At 42.9% G+C, this 23636-nt stretch overlaps 1 protein-coding gene across 4 annotated transcripts in view; it reads left to right on the plus strand.

Annotated features, from left to right (window-relative positions):
* The window catches only part of LOC121544764 (homeobox protein Meis2), a 103633-nt gene that overhangs the window by 3414 nt on the left and 76583 nt on the right, over positions 1 to 23636 (plus strand). For all 4 annotated transcript variants that reach the window (XM_041854895.2, XM_041854893.1, XM_041854896.1 and 1 more), the window contains exons 5-7: positions 127 to 177; positions 788 to 937; positions 14648 to 14762. In XM_041854895.2, the coding sequence (XP_041710829.1) occupies positions 127 to 177; positions 788 to 937; positions 14648 to 14762 (316 nt within the window). The remainder of the gene's footprint in view (positions 1 to 126; positions 178 to 787; positions 938 to 14647; positions 14763 to 23636) is intronic.

Raw genomic sequence — 23636 nt, forward strand, 5'->3', positions numbered from 1 at the left:
GCACGTGTGTTTTTGTTCTATGAAGTGAAAATAAAATAATGTGTAGCATTTTGCTTACCATTATACTTTCATAATTTTACGCCACCAGAAATGTAGATTTTTATTCTTGTTTATTCCTGTTTTCAGATGATACAAGCCATACAAGTATTACGATTTCACCTTTTAGAATTAGAAAAGGTAAACATTTTTACAATTAATATTTTGTATTGTGTGATTATAGTATTTGAGACGTGATCAGCATTAGATTCTGCATGCATGTGGCCCCGTATAAATCGTATAGTAGGCTAGCCTAGTTTGTTGCACAAATGTAAAAGTTTGACAATATTTGAATTTAGCTGAAAATTAGTTCATATTGCATGAGCTGTAACACATTATTCTGAGACAAATATTCATATGAAAAAAATGTAAATACTATCATGTTTAATTGTCATACAGAGACTCATAATATAATTCAGAGTGATTGGATTGAATTGAATTCACACTCTTGGGCCTATAAATACACTGACCATATTGATAATGCTTTGTCGTTGTTGTTATGCTAATATCACATATTTGAAGTCTGGAAATTTGGCCTCCACTGGTTATTATCTGTCGAGTGTACGCATGCTGTTTATTTTTTGCCGTTCAACTTGTTGCTCTAGTCTCAAGAGAATAATAAGCGCTGCAACAATTTCACTATTGTTTCCTTGCCTTGGCCGATAATGCCCAATAACTGTAGTTAGGGCCTATTCTTGGATTGCCTGCGTCGTTTCCCCATCCTGAAAAACTGTATTTCTCCTTGTTCTAGGTGCACGAACTCTGCGACAATTTTTGCCACCGATACATCAGTTGTTTGAAAGGAAAAATGCCAATAGATCTAGTTATTGACGAGCGGGATGGCAGCTCGAAGTCAGACCACGAAGAGCTCTCAGGATCTTCGACCAACCTAGCCGATCACGTAAGTAATACAACATTTTCTATCTTTATAATAGTTTATCAAAAAGTTATAAAGGCCTGTTACAGCGTCGGCGTTGCATGTGAATGAGCGTTGTTTGTTGGTGGTGATATTGAATTAGACATTTTATTGTTGTTAGAAGTTGTTTCAAATGTGTTTTACTTACGGTGTAATTAGTTGATTATTTGACATGGTGTGAACTGTCATTGTAGTCTCTGTTTAGCCTGTGTTGTCACCTATGTTGACCTCAGCAGTAGGCCTTCAGCAAATGCATGCTGCAGATGCATTTGGGAAATCGATATTTTTAGGTCAAGAGTCAGTTGTGATACAATGCAGTGAGTTATTGTTTTAGTCTGTTGATTAGGGGCATTCGTGTGTGTATAGTAACTGCTTGTGTGTGTGCTTTTCTCTGTGTTTGAGAGAGAGAGCGCGCGTGTGTGAGTGTGTGTTTGTGTGATAGAGAGCGTGTGTGACAGAAGGAGAGTGTGTGTGTGCTATGGGGTTTGCCTAGTCTTTGTATATGGCCGCCGCGCACATTGTGGATTGTTGGACAGTGAATGTGAAAGCGATTATCTCTTGCTCATAATTACAATAGAATAGCACGTTTTTGGAGTGGCCTAATGTTAAAAAGACAAGGACATAATTTCTGGAGACAATATAAGAGACGATAATGATTTGGAGCGTGCGTAACAAAGCTGTCGGATTTGGATGCAGAAAGGGAGAAAGTCATATTCAGTGGGAGACCTTATGGGCTACCATCAATGTCAAATTCATAATTTGGTATTATAGGCCTACCTCACGACTTGGTAGTGTAGCAATGACGTTACTTGCTGTTGGTGTTAATGTGTTTAATTGTTTCTTATTGATCGCCCTGTGGTTTTGCAGTGCTCCCCCCATTTGAAGATCTATCCGGTGCATCGATGCACTGTAAAGGCCTAATGTACAGTTGATAATTCATCAGAATAAGTGTAGAAGTGAGGCATGCTGTTGTTTATACTGAAGAGATTAGATAGCCTGTTTAGTTTCGTGGCAGATGGTTGATATACTCAAGCCAATTTCCAATGTTCCCTCGCAGTGTTTAAACCTAAGCAATTGTCATCGAGTCCACTTGTGAGAAATATTATTTTCATAATTAGCGAAATAAAAATATGCCAATAAAGAAAATCAGGAGCAGCAATAAACAAACGTGAAGGTGCTTGACAAGTCATTTATTTTAGCCTCGTTTATACTGACTTCAATGAACATTTTACTACAGCTAATTGCTGTGCACAGTTTTACCAAAGCAGGAGGTTGCTTGTGCGTTTCTATACCTTGTTTACAAAGAGACTATAGCGCTGTAACTGTAGTGCGAATTGTAGGCTAATAACGGATGTGCTATCAGATTATCTTTTTGCAAATGTCAAAAATCATGTGCATTGTAGTTTACACTGACGATAGGCTTTAAATCGTTACACAATGTTGTACAGTGTGTTGACGTTCAGACTTTACCCACCTATTTTGTCACCACTACATCACTATTAATAATATATTTATTGTTACACTGATTTTGTATTATACAGTACATCTTGACAGTAATGTGAAATGCAGTGCAAAATATAATTGCTGATATAGCAGTGAAAACAATATGGCTTAAACTGTAGGTCTTGTGTCATGAAGAATAGAGGATATTTAGGCCTATAACAGTAGAGTGTATATTCTCCTGCCCTGTGCTTAACCAGGCCCTAAAACTCTGTAGTTAATGGCTATGTCCCCCACATTATGCACACACATTTCCATATCAGATTTTAGTAGTTTGAGTTGTATATGTCCCAAATATGATGAGGACTAATATGAGTGAACACAACATTGAAATCTGCATATAGCAACACACGTGTTTGTACTGTAGGGATGGCAAGCAGTTGCAGCTACACTTGTTTTGTTTTATTGTATTATTTATTTTGCCTCTGTTTGATGATGTATTTCTATCCTCTCTTCTAGTTGGAGAAGGGAAGGCAATTTGATAGTTAGATATGCTAATTTATTTAGTTTGAATCTCTCACGTCCATTTTTCTTTGCTTTGATATGCATTTTTAATATATAGCCCATGGCTACCTCTCATTTGGTGAAAGTTAGGCTTGCTGGAGATGATGAGGTTCTTCACTGCGAAGGAGACAGCCCTTTGAGCTTGTTTTTCCTGCTTTCCCTCTCTCCCTCTCCCTCCCTGGTTTCTCTCCCTCCATACCTGATGGTAGAACCTAATAAGAATGATTAGTGCTGTGGTATTTACACTTCAACGCTGTATTGTCTTTGATCGGATTATACCATTGTCAGAGGGGATGATGCCTTTGTGGTAATGTTGATTTCTTACTTTGGCTTTCTATGACTGTCCTGACCCCCCCCACCCCCCCCCACCCCCCGAGCACCGCCACCACCAAGCACCCCTGTCACAGGAAAAAATGATAATGTTATGTTACACATGGATAGTGAAAACAAGGGCCTGTCTGGATCTTAACAAACGATCAGTGCCGTGGTACCGTTCGTCAGTCGCTGTGCTCGCTTGTCTTTTAATTAATTAAATTACATTTCAGTCTTCTCTTTGCTACATCCAATTAAGGCGGCGAATAAAATTAATGGTTGCTGAATATTATCTGTTCTAATGAATTTGTTCTTTGTGCCTCCTCGTGTCTTTTGCATGGCCTTTTTCAATCAGTAGGCCTACATATTAGCTAAGATTTTCATTCTCCTCCAACACATGCACATTGCTATTGAGACAGTTTTTTTATGACTTGTGCATAGTTTGTTTGTTATGAAGGAATATTGTGGGAGTTGACTTTCTGCCACTCAGTTTTTCTCTCAACGCTTGAGGGCTGCTGGTTGTAGTTCCCACAAAGGTTATGTGTAGGTTATCTTAGCTCTGCACGGCCAGAGAGAAAACACTAGTGTTTACATTTCATTCTCTGGTAATGGCTTGGGCTGTAAAAACACATTGATCATGATGATGACAAGGATTCATACCAATAATATGATATCTTGTACAATATACAGTAGCTTCTGTTGTTATCATTGGACTTGTAATAAATGGCCTGTTTCTTTATGTTCCAATGCTTTTAGTACTACACGCTCCTTGCTCCATAATCGTACACTCTGCCTCCCTGCGTAGCCTTCGTCTAGCCTCCCGAGCTTCCAGGGCTGTTGACCCGTGGAATTTCTCCATTTTGGAAGTTGTTCTAATATAAGTAGCTCTCGCCAACCGGACTGACTTTGTTTGGATCCCCCGCATCAATACAATGTGTCGTTGAGTGGCCTGATTGTACTGTTCCAGACAATTGTTTTGTGATGATGGGATGTCTGGGCCTACGTTTCCTATTTGATTAGTGTTCAGATGCAGGGGCCTGTTGGCAGGCATGCCTAATCACTATGGGTAGTAGGGAGAGAGAGTCTCACTTGTTGCAGTCCCCCAGACCCCTGCTACCCACACGTCCCCCCCTCCTAGCCCCATACCATAGACGCCAATGCAACCTACAACTGAACTGAAACACATTCCCGAAGTTGTAGTTCTATGATCATATTCTAAAGATATGTGTACGTTTATTTGCATTTTACACCAGTGGCAGTCGGTGCCGTTTAAAATTAGGGAGGATATATATATTTTTTAATGAGCATGACCTTATTTCTATTACAACATATTGGATGACTATCATTCATATTCCATTCACCCAGCTCAATGTAACATCGATAGGTTTAGGCTACTACATGATTCTTGAATTTGCCCTATACCCATTATGAGGTTGCTACAACCTAGCCTACAAATGAAAGTAGGTACACAGGTCGAGAGACAAGGTGACAGACAGTGACACATTCAGTCCCACCTTGCACACTCTGTTCTGCACCTAGCTGATCTAGGGTGTAATCATTAGTCCCAACAGTTGCAAAGCCATATTGCAACTAAAACGAGAGTTTCTATTGGACAAATTCAGGTACAGTGGGGAGAACAAGTATTTGATACACTGCCGATTTTGCAGGTTTTCCTACTTACAAAGCATGTAGAGGTCTGTAATTTTTTATCATAGGTACACTTCAACTGTGAGAGACGGAATCTAAAACAAAAATCCAGAAAATCACATTGTATGATTTTTAGGTAATTAATTTGCATTTTATTGCATGACACAAGTATTTGATACATCAGAAAAGCAGAACTTAATATTTGGTACAGAAACCTTTGTTTGCAATTACAGAGATCATACGTTTCCTGTAGGTCTTGACCAGGTTTGCACACACTGCAGCAGGGATTTTGGCCCACTCCTCCATACAGACCTTCTCCAGATCCTTCAGGTTTCGGGGCTGTCGATGGGCAAAATGGACTTTCAGCTCCCTCCAAAGATTTTCTATTGGGTTCAGGTCTGGAGACTGGCTAGGCCACTCCAGGACCTTGAGATGCTTCTTACGGAGCCACTCCTTAGTTGCCCTGGCTGTGTGTTTCGGGTCATTGTCATGCTGGAAGACCCAGCCACGACCCAACTTCAATGCTCTTACTGAGGTTGTTGGCCAAGATCTCGCGATACATGGCCCCATCCATCCTCCCCTCAATACGGTGCAGTCGTCATGTCCCCTTTGCAGAAAAGCATCCCCAAAGAATGATGTTTCCACCTCCATGCTTCACGGTTGGGATGGTGTTCTTGGGGTTGTACTCATCCTTCTTCTTCCTCCAAACACGGCGAGTGGAGTTTAGACCAAAAAGCTCTATTTTTGTCTCATCAGACCACATGACCTTCTCCCATTCCTCCTCTGGATCATCCAGATGGTCATTGGCAAACTTCAGACGGGCCTGGACATGCGCTGGCTTGAGCAGGGGGACCTTGCGTGCGCTGCAGGATTTTAATCCATGACGGCGTAGTGTGTTACTAATGGTTTTCTTTGAGACTGTGGTCCCAGCTCTCTTCAGGTCATTGACCAGGTTCTGCTGTGTAGTTCTGGGCTGATCCCTCACCTTCCTCATGATCATTGATGCCCCACGAGGTGAGATCTTGCATGGAGCCCCAGACCGAGGGTGATTGACCGTCATATTGAACTTCTTCCATTTTCTAATAATTGCGGCAACAGTTGTTGCCTTCTCACCAAGCTGCTTGCCTATTGTCCTGTAGCCCATCCCAGCCTTGTGCAGGTCTACAATTTTATCCCTGATGTCCTTATACAGCTCTCTGGTCTTGGCCATTGTGGAGAGGTTGGAGTCTGTTTGATTGAGTGTGTGGACAGGTGTCTTTTTTACAGGTAACAAGTTCAAACAGGTGCAGTTAATACAGGTAATGAGTGGAGAACAGGAGGGCTTCTTAAAGAAAAACTAACAGGTCTGTGAGAGCCAGAATTCTTACTGGTTGGTAGGTGATCAAATACTTATGTCATGCAATAAAATGCAAATGAATTACTTAAAAATCATACAATGTGATTTTCTGGATTTTTGTTTTAGATTCCGTCTCTCACAGTTGAAGTGTACCTATGATAAAAATTACAGACCTCTACATGCTTTGTAAGTAGGAAAACCTGCAAAATCGGCAGTGTATCAAATACTTGTTCTCTCCACTGTAGGTCCATCCCCGTTTCGTTCCATTTGCTACCGTTTAAGAAATGTTTTGCAACAGAATCGGCGGAATGAATACACCCCTGATCACCCACAGTGCACTTTCATAGCAGCCATACAAACAGCATGATCACATCTATGCTCTTTCCTCCCCTCACATTTTCCCTTCGCTTGTGGACTTCAGTGCACAACACAACAGCTGTATTTGACCAGGCGAAAACCCCTCCCCAAGTAGGGTTGGGCAGTATCCAGATTTTCATGTCATCACACCGTCCTTCTCTCATACCTGAATATACGGTATTACAAGCTTAGTACACAAGGGGGCGCCAAATAAACAAAACAAAAAAAGCCCATTGGGCATCTATTACCAGAATGCTAACAAAAGTAGAACAAGTAATAGCTCATTTTAATGGAGGCTGGTAGCTAAATATGCTAACGAGCGCGAACAAAAATAAACGAATTGCAAAGACAGGCAATCCAGCTCATAAAGTTATACATATATAGGTAAGAATTTAATTTTTGGTGAGTTTGGACACCTACTGGTGAATGTGAACGAGAGACGTGCAAATAAACAAATTTTTTACGCATGATTGTCTGAAGGAAGAACAGTACTGGCTCTGGAGCAGCATGTGTAGGCTACACGTTGTGTCTGTGTGGAGTCTGGAGTTGCTAGGGAATCGGGCCTGCCTGAGAAGTTGGGGAGGAGCAGACGGGTGAGAACTGAGAGGAGAAAAAGCAGCAAGGTACTCAAGATGGTGGCAACTGTACAAATAACTCATCCGAAGGGCTTTGACTTCTCAAACACGGCAGAAAGCTAACACAATATGATGCCACATCACTTTATTAATTCAGCCACTTGCTTAGATTAACTAGCAAGTTAAATTTAGGGGTCGTGTTCATGAAGAATTCTGCGTTTTTCACACAGGAAAAAAATATAAAACGCGTAAGAAATATCTTGCTGTGTTTTGTAAATGCAGATGTAAAATGCTTCTTATTGTAATTTCCGCTTGGCATCAGACTAATTTTGTGCTTCAGTTGCACTTCTCAACTCAAATGAGAATTCAGGAATGGGCATTGCGCTGACTGATGTGTAGCTACTGTACTTTTCTTGGTGTAGCCAGCCTACTTTTCTCCAGTAAAATGGAAGATTAACTTTAAGCAAAACATTAGGAAATGTAGCTGGCTATATTCTTTCTATGAGAAACATTAGAAATATGATGGCTATACATCGTTTTTAGAAAAAAATACCTTGCTTTTTAATCGTAAACTCATTTCCTTGTGTGGCAGCCAGCCAAATAGCATTGCACTTCTTTTGTCATCTGATGAAAATGAAGCTATTTTCTGCCAAATGTGTTGCACAAATGTATTTCATGTGAAGGAAAACTATAGTTGCACGTCCCTGATCACTCTAGTGAAGCAAGAAAACACTGTTGACTTTCAATATAATACACGACCCCTGTCAGCTGGACTCACCTGCCCTCCCTTTCTTCCGGATTTACAAACAAACACGTGACTGGCTTAACTGTTCTGGGGAACTACGGTAAGCTTCATAATGTAAAATAATGAGACAGGTGAAATTAAGAACGGGACATGCTAAATCTCCTAATGTATTGCACAAGTTGACTTCAGGTATTTACTTAAAAAGTAACTACAAATATTGAAATGAATTGAAAGACTTCAAACAAATAGTTTCAATGGTATTGACGGTATTGAAAAACCATCCCGTGGCTATTTCCAAAAATCCCGGTATACGGTATACCACCCAAGTTTATCTCCAAGCCAAACCTTCATACCATAACCGCTAACCGCTACACACAGCCTTCATCGTTGTCACCATATTAGCTAACGTCATAGTCAATATTGCTACTAGAACTAACACGTTAGTAAACCCACAATCCAATCCAAGTGTACAATCACGAGGTACAGTGTACAGCATGCAGTTTAGCAGTTACACCGGCGGTCCCCAGTGGCAATACATTTATAAAACCGAAAGTCTATTTTGACTTGGAAGAGTTGGAGTGTTGGATATTCTTAGCCAGCTAGCTAACATAAATAGCATTCCTCTCTGTTTGAGTCAGGTTGTTGAGTAGGCTAAATTAGCTGCATTCGCTAGCTAGATAAGTAGGTGAAATTGAAAAAAGACTACAAAATAAAATATAGCTATCGCAATCGCTCTCTGCTGCTTCTCTTTAATTTTGGAAGAAATTAATTAGTTAAAAACGGTTCAATTATTGTATTTTTCTCTCTTTGAATCAACTACTCACCACATTTTATGCACTGCTGTGCTAGCTAGCTGTAGCTTATGCTTTCAGTACTAGATTCATTCGCTGATCCTTTGATTGTGTCAGTTAATGCTGCAAGAGCTCTGTTAGGTTGGAGGACGTCCTCCAGAAGTCGTCATAATTACTTTGTAAGTCTATGGAAGGGGGTGAGAACCATGAGCCTCCTAAGATTTGTATTGAAGTCAATATACCCAGAGGAGGCGAAAATATCTCTCCTCCGGCTACACCATGGTGCTACCCTATAAAGTGCTGTTGAAGCTACTGTAGATCTTCATTACAAAACAGTGTGTTTAAATCAGTTATTTGGTGACGTGAATATATTTAGTATAGTTTTATCTAAAAAATAATAGCTTTTTTAATGTTTCAGTATTTTTATTTTTATTAAATTCCTGGTCCTCCCCTTCCTCCTCTGAGGATACTCCACTGTTTTACACCTATTGCACCTCATGTCATGCATATTCATAAAAACTACTGCTCAGGGGTGTATAAGAGCAATACTTTTATTGTTGTTTTGTAATTTGAAATATTTCGATTGTATTCTAAGATGTTGTCATGTGTGTTGTAGATGTGTTTTTTTATCGATCAGTTGTCAGATTGAGGAGTTATGCTCTCATGTTTGTGAGTCAGTAGCTAGGTTTCCATCCAATTGGCGACAGATTTTCATGTGAATATGGAAATATCGGCATTAATAAAATATGCGCATTTTACAGAGATGTGTTTCCATCAATTTGACTTGATGTGGATAAAAGTCTGTGCGTGATGACGTAGTGCACATAAAAATTACTTTTGCAGTAAAATTCCCATGTACCGAATAAAAAATACAAGATAAATGGGTTTCCATCGCATTTTCAACTTTACAAAAATGTTTGTGTTATATAGCGAATGTGCCCACTCTTGTATTGGCACAAGTGATCTAGCCAACAGCTTGCAGATACTGTGTGGGTATATCCTACATTATGAGATTATTTTAGTTTGTCAAATGGCAGCCAAGCTTTGACCATCATGTCACCAGAATAAGACCCTCCATATCTATTGTAAAGGAGCATTAAGCTCATCACCGTGCACTTTCACCACCCTGTGAAGTTCATCATATCTTATTTCATCTGTAGCCGAATAAACTGCATGGTTTCCCGAGTCGTAGTGAAAGGACCACACACCTCCACGTCTACTTCAATAGGATGGTTATTATATCAGTATGTGCACATAAAGGCGTTTTCACCGCCATTTCTCGCATAACTAATTTTACCGACACAAAAAGATCCCACCATGTCGAATGAACAAATTGTCGGTCGGCATTTATAAAATTGTACCAAAACTTCCTGTTTCCATCACAGCTGTCGTGATTTTTACAAAATAAATCGTAAATCACATAGAGCGCAATGGTGTGTAATCAAGTTTTTATCTGTGCTTTCTGATGGAATGATTGCACATGTAATGTGCCATTCAGTGCAATGAAGACTTATTTTGCCCTGAAGTAAATTCTGCACTGTACACACAGCCAGCCACCCACGCCTGTCTCTTAAAACACACAATGGTGAATTATTAGATGCTTAATGAATGTTTCATTTTTATTCTTGGAGGATAATTGTAGGTGTTGTAAAATGCTCAGTTGTTTACTAGAAGAACACCTTCACTTTTGAACATCTTTTTTTGGCGTGTATATAATTAAGTGTTAAATTCGACAAAAATGTGCAAGGACTTTAACTGCTTATGCGGTGTGGCAAGATGCGTCTTGAAATGTCAGCTGGCTATGATTTATGATGATTTAAGTTTCTGGTGTGTCAGCAATATGGGACATGTTCAGTAGAGGAGCCTCCCAGGCCCAGCCGTTGCAAGAAGTGGTGCTACAGTATACACTACACCAGTGTAGTCCCCCGCCTCACTCTGCATTATACCTATTTTTCAGTCCCCCTTTCTCGTTTTCAGTAGGTATCTTGGGAATTTGAACAAAATTCAATGACAGTGCTAAATCAATTGCATTTGAAAGTCCAAGGGATCTACTGAAGAAAAAACCCCCAGTGAAATTGATGTGATAGGTAGGTGTATGTAAATGAGAAAAGGAGGCCAACAGGAGTGGAGGAGTGAGTTGTTCTCCTGTGGCCCTGATGCACTACATATTGTCTCCTGCTTTTATATTAATTACAACATGCATTATCAGCTGTGAGTCGCTAACCTCAGCAAATAGAGAAGGCAGCCCCGGGAGACCTGCCTTGTATCTTCTTTTCCATCTAGTCTATCTATTGTGCAGCCTGTCTGCCTACCTGTCCGCCTGTCTGCCTGTCAGACGGTCTGCCTGTCTGTCTGCCTGTCTCCCTGCCTGCCTGTCTGTCTGTCTCCCTGCCTGTCTCCCTGCCAGTCTGTCTGCCTGCCTGTCTGTCTGCCTGTGTGCCTGTCTGCGCTGTGTGTTGTGTTTGCTCGTTGCTGCTCTCGTCTCTCCTCCTGGTAACAGTGCTCTTTAACACAATTAGAGAAGAGCATGGACTCCTAATTATGCCAAGCTACAGGGAATAGTCACATGATGTGGTGCTACAGGCATTAGATATATATTTTTTGTGATCTTGGTTTTTAGATTGATGAAGAAAGACCCTTTTGGGTGAAGTAGTTTTTTTTTACGGCTTGTTTGAACTTTAATGGACTCATGGGAGGCCTGATATCTCTCGTGTGTGTGTGTGTGTGTGTGTGTGTGTGTGTGTGTGTCTGTCTGTCTGTCTGTGTATTGGTAATGCAGGCCTCGGCGTGCGCTCACCTTTCATAGCTCGGAGAGGTTCACTGAATAATTCACGGCAGGGAAAGGAAGGCTATTGCTTTTGTCGCCCTGTCGAGTGTGGAAAGTTAATGCCAGTGTTGTGATTTTTGTTGCCATGTTGTGTGAGAGCGGTTATTAATGAGAGGTGAGTGACAGCTACGCATACTGAGTTTGACCAAATGAAAACATAAGCATATGTTTGGCCTTACATAATATTCCTACAGTTGTTTGGTCTTTGCTTATGTTACAGTAACCAATAGGGCCTAGTTTAGTCCAAGGCCTAGATCCCTAGCCAAGCTTCCATTTACTGTACTTCTGGCTAGCAAATAACTGCCAAATATCACTCCCATTAGCTAAGCTGTCTCTGAATTTAATTTAGTACCAGAGCCATTAAAATTACACATTACTGTGCAATGATAGCTAAATTAAGTCCTATCGATTCAGCTGTTGGATTAAATCTGTGTGGTGCCCTGGCCTAGCTGGCCATCAGATCAGAGGCTGTCCTTACTGGCTGCAGTGTTGTGGAGAGAGCGAGAGATAGAGAGAGAGTCAGAGAGTCAGTGAGTGAGTTAGCATACAGTATAGTAGTCAGTCTGGCCGGCAATGGGTGGTTCAGTGATCACCAAGTGGAACCCAGTCGTTTTCTTTCCTTAGAACAACAAGAGCCATTTGGAGTCTATGGTGCCTGGCTCTGGCTAAATATATCATACACTGCCTGGGCTCTTGAGGCTGCGTCCCGCCGAGACACATTTTCAGCCTCTTTATAAACGAATCGGCGGCATTTCTGGTGGCTGGGGTTTGGACTTCATGGCCCCCGAGAATGGAGACACTATTTATCTGTCTCTGTCGCTATTCCTTTCTCGCTCTCAGTCTCTCTGTCTCTCTCTCAGTCTATCTCCCTCTCCCTCTCCCTCTCCCTCTCCCTCTCCCTCTCCCTCTCCCTCTCCCTCTCCCTCTCCCTCTCCCTCTCCGTCTCAGCCTCCCTCCCTCCCTCCCTTTACCTACCCTTCCTTTTTTATGACATTGGCTCATGAGACTTAATAAAAGTGTAATAAGATGGCTCACGTTAGTGTTGTTACCCTCTATGTAAAAAATATGCAGATAATTGTAAACGAAGACTCTTGGATGCATTAAAGCCCACCTCTTTTCCACTCCCTCATTCAGAAGGGCTAAAACCCACGCAGGGGCTATTGTTCGGCCTGCCTTATTCCCCCCACCTCCTCTCCTCTTCTGGGTAATTCTCCCAGCTCTTTATATGATTGCCATCCGGAGAACAGCTGACGCTGAGAGGGGTTGTAGTGGAGTGCTGGGGCTGAAGGGGCTGTGTCTGTCTGCTGTTTGCCGCTCCGCTCCGAGCTGTTTGAGAACACAGCCTTCCTCCCTGAAAACGTACCAGATAAAAGGAGGGCCGCTGAGCTGCTCGTAGGCACAGCCAGAGCCGGAGCAGCAGCACATAAGGACCAGGCACCCAAGGGAACCAGCCAGCCAGTCAGCTAACCACTCTGTGCTGCTGTCTCATAGCCTGTCCGCGTGAACTCCCCTCCAGGCACTCTCCTGTCTGTCCTCCCCCAGAACAGCTCACTCAAACCGGGGCAGCCTCACTAGCAGGCGAAAGTTAAGCAGGATCACTACTGAGCTTAGGGTGATTGGTAAAAACTGGCTCTTTTGAAAAAGTTCTGTGGCGTGTACTTTCCCCCCTGCTTTTAATATATGTATGTGTGTTTGTGTGTTTGAGACAAAAAAAAAATAGCGGGGAGAAGTGGACTAAGGTTTGTGGGAAGCCTTGGTGCAGGCCTGTGCTTGTTTGGCTTGGGCTCCTTTCAAGGGGCTGCTTCTCTAGGGCCCCAGACAACGTTGCACCGATGTTGGCCAACATTTTCTCATTGTGTTAAAAGGTGACAAGTTAAGTTGGGATAGACTTTGTTTGTATGTGTGTGTGTGTGTGTGTGTGTGTGTTATGGTGTGTGTGTGCGATGTCTGTGTGAATGTAAATGTGTGTGTGTGTGACTCATATCTCTGTCTGTGCTGTGTGTATAGGGGTGACGTGGTCAGTCTGTCCCTCTGTGGTGTGAATGGCAGAGGAAATTCCACTTCTAGCCTGCCTTCGTGTGGCACTGATAAAGCCTTTCCTGTACTGTACTGTAGAACGCCTGTTCCCCGGTCCGGACCAGCAGGGAACTGGGAATGACCAGGAAAGAGAGAAGGAGGATAGAGAGAGAAATGGAGGAGAGAGAGGAAGGAGAGAGAGGAAGGAGAGAGAGGGAGGAGAGAGAGGGAGGAGAGAGAGGAAGGAGAGAGAGGAAGGAGAGAGAGGGAGGAGAGAAAGGAAGGAGAGAGAGGAAGGAGAGAGAGGAAGGAGAGAGAGGGAGGAGAAACTCTACTTATGAGTTGGAAGTTTTTTTTGTACAAACTATACCACTATTGGAGCCAGTTGTCTCTGTAGGAGTGCTCTGAGCTTTCTCTGAATGTGTGTGTATCTGTGGGTGTGTATGTCTCTCTCTCTGTGTGGGGGTATGTGTGTGTGCATTGTTTGGCAGATTAGAGGGAGAATCCTATTTTCATTTCTGACAGTGCTAATGATGAATAGCTCTTGTGGTGTATTTAGACTTCTTACCTCGATATTTCTCACTTGACACGGAAGTCTCAATTGGTTACGGTATAAACTAACTCCATGGGGCCCGGCCATATGTGTTTAGACAATTCTTCAGCGAGCGCCCTGCCTGCAACGTTCAAAATCAGACACCACATTAACTGTCTTCGCTGTGTTGTGTGCTCTAATGTATTAATGAAACTGTGTGATTGCAGAGTTTAGACTTCAGTGCCAGCTGGATTAGTGCACGTGGCTTTTTTCTTTCTGCCTTTGATTGTAGTGGTGTTGTTGATCGTGTGCTAGGGGGAGTGAGTGGAGCTTTCCCAAGGAATGTAAGCAGTCAGAGAACCTCACTGCACTGTAGACTCTTACAGATGTCACTCTCACGTTTCCAACATACTCATGTGGTCTCCGCGCTCTTTCCCCCCTCCTCCTACTTCCTGCTCTCCTCTCCTGGTTTGCGGTTTGGATGGGGTATGCGGACGGATGGATGGATCCCTCTCTCTTTCTCTCTCTCTTTCTTTTGTAAAACCCCATACAGAACCCAGCTTCCTGGAGAGACCACGATGACGCCACCTCCACACACTCGGCCGGCACACCAGGGCCCTCCAGCGGGGGCCACGCTTCACAGAGCGGCGACAACAGCAGCGAACAAGGTGAGCCAGCACACACACACGCACACAGGTATGCACGCATGCACACACCCACACACACACACGAACGTAATGTAATATTTGAAGGATTTGCCAACCCACCACTTTATAAAACTAGAATAAATGGATGGCATTGACACTTACTCCTCATTAGAAAGTGTCAATTTTCTCTCACACACGCACACACACACACACACACACACACACAGCACATTATTAACTGCTGTAAACTGTAGCTATTTAGGGGTGGAGTTGAACAGAGCGCTAAGAAAAGCTGGCGATTAATAGGATATTTCTGCCAGTTCTCACTAGCATTTAAAACATATTAACGTTGCTAGCGCGACAAGCCTAATTACAGCTCAGAAGAACTTTATCTGGCTCTAGTCTGGATGGACTGCTTGCCAGCCAGCCTGCCAAAATGCATTAAAAAGAACAATCTGTACACTCTATTATAGTTATAATGCAAATCATGTCTGTGAGTCTGCATTTTGGATAGTTACACTGTTTTGATTTTCTAGTATTCACATTTGTTGAAGTATTCAAACGAAGACATCAACACAAGGCATCACACCAAAACAGAACTAACAAACTTGTTTCAATTCATGAATAAGGGATTCAACTCTGTTATCTTAATAGTGTCTTTGCTAAGACAACAGTGGTGATTAGCCACTAGCCTTTCCTTTCTTGTACTGCCGTTGTTTTCAATGTTCTCTGTTGCAGTCAGATCTCCTTTTACTGGCGGCAGTGTGTGTGTGTGTCACACACACACTCTTCACCCTCACACAGTCTGTCTCCACAACAGGCCAGATGCTTGTCATGTCCAATCACGGCTATCATTTTGCCGATATGCAATCAAATGTATCGATGGTGTGTGTGTGTTCTGTGGTTGTGCTGGTTTAATCATAGAGTCTGTCTGAGTCTGTGGGCCTGTCGGAGTGGCTGTGCTGCTGAACCATTACTGACCACAGAGACACTCCGAGAGTAGACCTTTGTGGTGGGCCCATGTCAGGACTAGTTGCATCAAAGGCAGCTGACTGGCTGAGCGGAAGGTGCTTGGCCTTGACAGTAGCTCTGGTTCTCGAGGTGCACCGCGAATTAGAGAGGGCCTGGCCAGTCACTGTGGCCTGTGTCTAGCAAGGTGGACAGTAGCTCTGAGATTTAGTTCAAATATTGAACCCCTTTTTAGAAACCAGTGTAGCTACTGTACATCTGTCAAAATATTTATTTGTTAAATTCAGGTTTATTGAATATACTGTACCTTCTCATTGTTGGTCATCCCTTCAAAGCCAGTACAGGGAGTTATAGAGACTAAGTGATGCAGAAAAGAGGGTTGCACAAGGAAGAGAGATAATAGAGTGAGGGAGGGAGTAGAAAGAAATGCACTGCCTATTGATTATTTTACACACATAAGTACAAGTGACCTGTAATCCACAGAGCACTTATCGACTCCTCTCATCACCGGATCCAGTAACAGCTGATCAATATGGGCCAAGGCAGTTACCGTACAACGCTGAGCACTGGGCCAAGTAGGACCCAGACCAGACCTGGGCCTCCCTGTCCCAGACCAAAAGGGGCTAAATGCTGTACATACCTCAAGCTCAAACCCCTTAGTGAAAAAAACCCTCTGACCCAAGGAAAAGATGGAGGAGGGGGATAGAACAAAAGAAAGAGGAGAGAGAAAAATAGATGACAAAACGAGGAGGTGTAGAGAGAAAGGAGTAGAAAACAGAGAGTAAGGAAAATGAGGAGAGAAAATCAAGACGGAGAGAAAAAAAGTGTATGAATGAGAAAAAATAAGAGAGAAAGGAGCGAGAGAGAGGAGGCAGCTGATTTAATGGTCTAATGAGGCCGTCCTCCAGCCAGTTGTTTAGTGTGAGGTGCGCTCTGACCTTTAGCTCCGCTCGGGAGCCCAGCCGCCTCATTTTTCACATTCTTGCAATTACGTTTACGCTTGAAGCTCCCCCTGACTCACGACTCTGGCCCTTTCACTCTGACAGAGCCCCCTGTCCTCTCCCCTCCACTCTACTCCTCTCCATGCATGGATAGCCTTCCCATCTCAACTATATTTCCACGTTAGAAAAATACACTCCTTAGTCTGAACACTTAAGCCTACAGAGAAAGAGACAAACGTGTGCCTCACCTAATTAATTAGGTATTTAACAGGTTAGCCTCTGTTAAAACGGGTGGAGGTTGAGGTACTGTAGAAAGAAAGAAAGAAAGAAAGAAAGAAAGAAAGAAAGAAAGAAAGAAAGAAAGAAAGAAAGAAAGAAAGAAAGGAAAGAAAGGGGGCAGAGGGAGAGCGAGAAAGAGAGAGAGAGAGTCAGCGAGGTGGAAGGAACAAAAAAAAAAAAACACAACCGAATCATCCTTTTCTGCAAACACTTGTAGCCCTTTCCTGCAGTCAATGACCAAAAGCGCCCTCTTTGGCCTCATGGGTGGAAAGTTATTAATATTTTTCATAATTTAATAATTCATAAAGAATTATAAAAAATGTACGACGGAAATCCGGTGTTTCTACACTACCGTTCAAAAGTTTGGGGTCACTTACAAATGTTCTTGTTTTCGAAATATATATATTTTTTTGGTCCATTAAAATTACATCAAATTGATCAGAAATACAGTGTAGACATTGTTCATGTTGTAAATGGCTATTGTAGCAGGAAACGGCTGATTATCAGTAACCAAGATCTCGTACAACGCTGTGTACTACTCCCTTCACAGAACAGCACAAACTGGCTCTAACCAGAATAGAAAGAGGAGTGGGAGGCCCCGGTGCACAACTGAGCAAGAGGACAAATACATTAGAGTGTCTAGTTTGAGAAACAGCCGCCTCACAGGTCCTCAACTGGCAGCTTCATTAAATAGTACCCGCAAAACACCAGTCTCAATGTCAACAGTGAGAGGCGACTCCGAGATGTTGACCTTCTAGGCAGAGTTGCAAAGAAAAAGCCATATCTCAGACTGCCCATCTTAATCTTTTCTATTTATTGGCCAGTCTGAGATATGGCTTTTTCTTTGCAACTCTGCCTAGAAGGTCAGCATCCCAGAGTCACTTCTTCACTGTTGACGTTGAGACTGGTGTTTTGCGGGTACTATTTAATGAAGCTGCCAGTTGAGGACCTGTGAGGCGACACTCTAATGTATTTGTCCTCTTGCTCAGTTGTGCACCGGGGCCTCCCACTCCTCTTTCTATTCTGGTTAGAGCCAGTTTGCACTGTTCTGTGAAGGGAGTAGTGCACAGCATTGTACAAGATCTTCAGTTTCTTGCCAATTTCTCGCATGGAATAGCCTTCCATTTCTCAGAACAAGAATAGACTGACGAGTTTCAGAAGAAAGTTATTTGTTTCTGGCCATTTTGAGCCTGTAATCGAACCCACAATTGCTGATTCTCCAGATATTCAACTAGTCTTAAGAAGGCCAGTTTTATTGCTTCTTTAATCAGCACAACAGTTTTCAGCTGTGCTAACATAATTGCAAAAGGGTTTTCTAATGATCCATTAGCCTTTTAAAATGATAAACTTGTATTAGCAAACACAACGTGCCATTGGATCACAGGACTGATGGTTGCTGATAATGGGCCTCTGTACGCCTATGTAGATATTCCATAAAAAATAAGCCATTTCCAGCTACAATAGCCATTTACAACATTAACAATGTCTACACTGTATTTCTGATCAATTTGATGTTATTTTAATGGACAAAAAAAGTGAGTTTCTTTCGAAAACAAGGACATTTCTAATTGACCCCAAACTTTTGAACGGTAGTGTATGTCAAACAGTTTTGTTATATTTCAGTCTTCTGTGATGTATATAAAGTGTAATATTGGGAGACAAACTCAAAACTGTATACATTTCAACTCTATATCTGATATGGTACAGGTGTCTACTTTTCTGTAAGCACATTACCATGTGTGTGAGGTGTGTACTTTTGTTTCAAAGTAGATTTGTTTAAGACTACCAAGAATCACTGTGTGGCCCTGATTTAGCCCACTGCAGGTTAAAAGATGTGTGGGGCTTTAAAGAATCGCTCCATTTCTTTTAAATGAGAAGTCTTAAGGCCACCCTTTTGAGTCTTATGTTTTCTAGTGAGTGTTGAAATATTCCTGATTTATATAACCTACACAGGGGGTCTCTGACAATGGCTGAGTGGATGTGTTGGCGAGTGTGAATTCTCCTATTGTTTTCCTCCTCGTGTTAATCAGTCATCACTTTGACAGTTTATAGTTCCTGTTAGGTAAAATACAGTACAGCATACACCTCTCATACCTTTCCCTCCCTCATAGAGAGAGAGAGAGAGTGTGTGAGTGTAGAGAAAGGCCTCGAGAAAATGTACATTCGTAACAACGTAATCTATCGCTTGTATCTCGGCACTGAGCATTATTCTGAACCCCTGCCAGAAAACATTTTAACCAGTGAGAAAATATGTGTAGCCCCTCTTAAGGAATAATTTATTTTGAAACAGTTAAGCAAGGTGAAGCATGCTCGTAGCTGTCAGTAGAGATTGCCAGTTAAGGTTTTGACACGTTGGAGAGAGGGTTTGGGTACAGCACACAGGCTTGCTAACCCCCCTCTGCCTCCTCCACCTCATTCGCTCACACACTTTTTTTAAACTCTGAATTTCTTTCCAAAAACGAAAATATGAATTATCACCTTCGGGGCAAATTCTGCAGTCTTACTTATTGTCTGTGAGCAGAACTCCCTGTGTTCTAGCTTGATAAACAGCAGTGGTGCATGGGAGAAGTTTCAATAGGCTTCCTTACAGATTGCAGCTCAGTGCTCTCCACTATCAGACTATCAGTGTTGGCTCAGCTTGCAGCTCTTTTGATTAGCAGCTCTTTTGATTTCTTCTGAGCTTATCTTGAGACACCAGAAACGTCAATGAAGTAGTAGTAAGTCAAATCTGATGTCAGTGGCTGTTGAAAAATAGGAGTTATTTCCAAGAAGGTGGCCATTATCAGTTTACAACACCCGAAGTGTGTTTGAGCTGGAAAGGGATGAAGCATACTCCACTTCATGTCCATGCCAAACATTGTACAGTCAGATACACTCACAGACTCACTCAACTACAGTAAATCCTCACTACTGATACAACTTCAAGGTAGGGAAGCTCGCCCTCCCTCGCCCTCCCTCCCGCCCTCTCTTCAGTCCGCTCCTATAATTATTAGCTATGCATGAAAACTAAATCCATGTTGACATCTTGAGTGGTGAGCAAAAGGCCTCTCCATACCATTCCCCCCTTTTTACTACCAAAAGGCCCAGCAGAAATTTAAAACGTTTTGTACATTTTCTCAGCAATTGAACAATCCTCCATGTTCTGCAGCAACACAGACTCCCCTGAGAGGTGCAGAGAGAGAAAGATAGAGGTTGAGGGAGAGAGAGAGAGGTTGAGAGAGAGAGAGAGAGGTTGAGGGAGATAGAGAAAGTGGTTGCGGGAGCGAGAGAGAGAGGTTGAGGGACAGAGAGAGAGGTTGAGGGAGAGAGAGAGTGGTGGGGCTCGGTGGAGCGTGCTAGCCCTGGTGGTGGTGGAGTGTGTGCAGCTCTCCCATCCCTGGCCAGGGGCCCCCATCCCTGGCCAGGGGCCCCTCTAGGCAGGGCCATTGTGGTTGAGCTCTCCAGAGGGGGGTAATTCCTGGTGGGGACACAGCTCCCTGGCCAAACCCAGAAAGCCCCAGCTAGCGCAGCGCAAACAAGGCCTGCTACATCTGGCAGTTTCCAGACCTTTGGCTTCTTTTTCTCTTTTTCCAAGGCCCGGGTACAGCTTTACTGTGTGCTCAAATGAAGTCCCCCAAAACATAAGGGAAGAAAAAGGAAACCACAACAGAAACGAAGCCAGCGACTCAGCTAAAAATGCAAGATGGAAGCCTTGTTGCATTTTTGTGGCTGCTGTTCCTACCCCTGTGTGTGTGCGTTCTAGTTGGCTGTCTCTGGGTGCCTGTTAGAGTTTAATTTAGAGTAGTAATTAAAGCTGAATACTGGCCCATAAACAACAGATAAACAGTAAAGCAGAACTGGACCCTGCTGTTTCATGGCCGTCACTCCCAGCTGTTAGAGGACTGATAACTTTTACACAGTGCCCCTACCTCACCACAACACAACACCACAGCAGCAAGGGTGTAAACACACAGACTATACTTCCCTCCTCCTCCTTCACAACAAAACAGAGAGCAGAGAGAGAGAGATACTCAAGAAGGATAGAACGAAAGAGAGAGAGCGAGAGAGAGAGAGAGAGAGAGAGAGAGAGAGAGAGAGAGAGAGAGAGAGAGAGAGATAGATAGATAGATAGATAGATAGATAGATAGATAGATAGATAGATAGATAGATAGATAGATAGATAGATAGATAGATAGATAGATAGATAGATAGATAGATAGATAGATAGATAGATAGATAGATAGATAGATAGATGATAGATAGATAGATAGATAGATAGATAGATAGATAGATAGATAGATAGAAAGAAAGAAAGAAAGAAAGAAAGAAAGAAAGAAAGAAAGAAAGAAAGAAAGAAAGAAAGAAAGAAAGAAAGAAAGAGGATGAAGTGAGGGCAGCCAGGATGAGGACAGCAGCAGCCAGGATGAAAGGTTTAGGAAGAGGAGCCTGCCCTCAATAGATTGCTTACAAAACCCCTTAGATGGCAACAATGATCGCATTAACAATAAATTAAGAGCTATCATAATGTGCCTGGTGCTCCTTCCGCCTGTGGCTTTCACTGGCATTTGGGCTGTCAGTCACTGTGACCACACACCTTATTGACACCCTAGCTAAAGCAGGAGACTGGATAAACACAGAGCTTTCCTACACAGGCCTGGCCTACCCGTAGCATAGACTTTACTACATTACTTTCCTACATGTATAACGTTACTACATGAAGAGGTCTCCAAGGTGTTGTTGTCTACATATGTGTTGTAAAGCTGTGTCACTACATGTCCAGGCCGTGCTAGTCAGGTGTCTGTGGGGTTGTTGTGAAAACAGTATCAGTGTCTCTGGGCAGGGCTATTGTTGAAAACTGAGAATAGTTGCTCTGGAGGGGGAAGAAAACACAGAACAGAGGGGATACTTTCATGAGCCATTAGCATAAGAGTGGCTAAATTATTCATGCCGAGTGCTTAATCTATGGGGGAAAGTATAGTTAATGCACATAGTTTTAAAATGGATTCCTATTGCTCCCTCCACTCCCTCCACTCCGCACTGAGACCAGATTCTTGCTGGATTCAGCATTCACAGGTATTTACAGGGCCTCACTCTCTCTCTCACACACTCAGACGCACGTTGGTGTACACACACACACACACACACACACACACACACACACACACACACACACACACACACACACACACACACACACACACACACATTCACGCTGCTTTGCTCCAAGCTGTTTAAAGGGGCTCAGCTCTCAGGCTCATCCCCCTCTCTCTTTTAGTCTCTCTCTCTCTTTCTACCTCCCTCCCTCAATCACTCACTCACTCAATCACCGCAGACTATCTGGCCCTCTTCCAAATGGTGATTAAACAGAATGATCAGCTCCCCCCTCCTCTCTCTCTCTCAGCTCCCCCCTCTCTGTTTCTCTCTCTGTTTCTCTCTGTTTCTCTCTCTGTTTCTCTCTCTGTTTCTCTCTCTGTTTCTCTCTCTGTCTCTCTCTCTCTCTCTCTCTCTCTCTCTCTCTCTCTCTCTCTCTCTCTCTCTCTCTCTCTCTCTCTCTCTCTCTCTCTCTCTCTCTCTCTCTCTCTCTCTCTCTCTCTCTCTCTCTCTCTCTCCTTTCCCCTCTTTCACTGCTTAACATGCTGGAATCTGTGAGAAAAAAAGCACACATCAAAATAAAATAAATAAAAGAAGCGTTAATGCTCTCCAGTAAGTCAACCAGAGGATTTCCAGTAACGTCATCTTTCACCCCCTCCCTCCTATCTTGCCTTCCCCTGCTTTCCCCTCGACTCTGCACCCCAAGCACTGTCCTCTTTCTCCTTTCCACTCCTCTCCTCCTCTCCACTCCTCCTCCCTTCCCTTTGATTCTCAGATGTTTCTCAGGCTGTCTCTCACTCCCTCTCTCTCTCTCTCTCTCTCTCTCTCTCTCTCTCTCTCTCTCTCTCTCTCTCTCTCTCTCTCTCTCTCTCTCTCTCTCTCTCTCTCTCTCTCTCTCTCTCTCCTCTCTCTCTCTCTCTGTCTCTCTCCCCCTGTCTCTCTCTCTCTCTGTCTCTCTCCCCCTGTCTCTCTCTCTCTCTCCCTCCCTCCCCCTCTGGCTGTGGCTTGGTCCCTCTGGTCCATAATCATGAACAGGCCACCAGCCCAGTTCAGCTCGGCCAGTCCCGGCTCTGATCAACCCGAGCCTGGATCCTCTCTCCCTCTCTTTCTCCCTTTGCAGCAGGAAAGACACATTAACTGGGTCAGCCTAATGTGCAAACTAATGTTTGCTGGACATAGGGAAAAAATTACCAAAATTATTCTGACAGCAGCTGAAGAGAATGTATGTTATGCGCCATTATGGGAAAGCTTTGGGAATACGCTTCTTTCTTTCTTTCTTTCTTTCTTTCTTTCTTTCTTTCTTTCTTTCTTTCTTTCTTTCTTTCTTTCTTTATTTCTTTCTTTCTTTCTTTCTTTCTTTATTTCTTTCTTTCTTTCTTTATTTCTGTCTTCTCTTTGAGTAGATGAAGACCAGCTTCTCTGGAAGTGAGTTGGGTGTAATTAAACAACAGAGAGGAAATGATGGGGGGAAACAGGAAAGCAATCACGATTGAACTATATGAAGCATGGTGACCTGTTCTGTGTGTTGCACCTCATGGGCTAGAAAGAGAGAGAGAGAGAAATAGAGTAAGATGTAAATAGAGATATAGAGGAAGTAAAATGTAGAGCAAGGAAAGAGAGAGAGAGAGAGAGCGAG

This window comes from Coregonus clupeaformis, chromosome 29, assembly GCF_020615455.1.
Source record: "Coregonus clupeaformis isolate EN_2021a chromosome 29, ASM2061545v1, whole genome shotgun sequence".
NCBI lineage: Eukaryota > Metazoa > Chordata > Actinopteri > Salmoniformes > Salmonidae > Coregonus > Coregonus clupeaformis.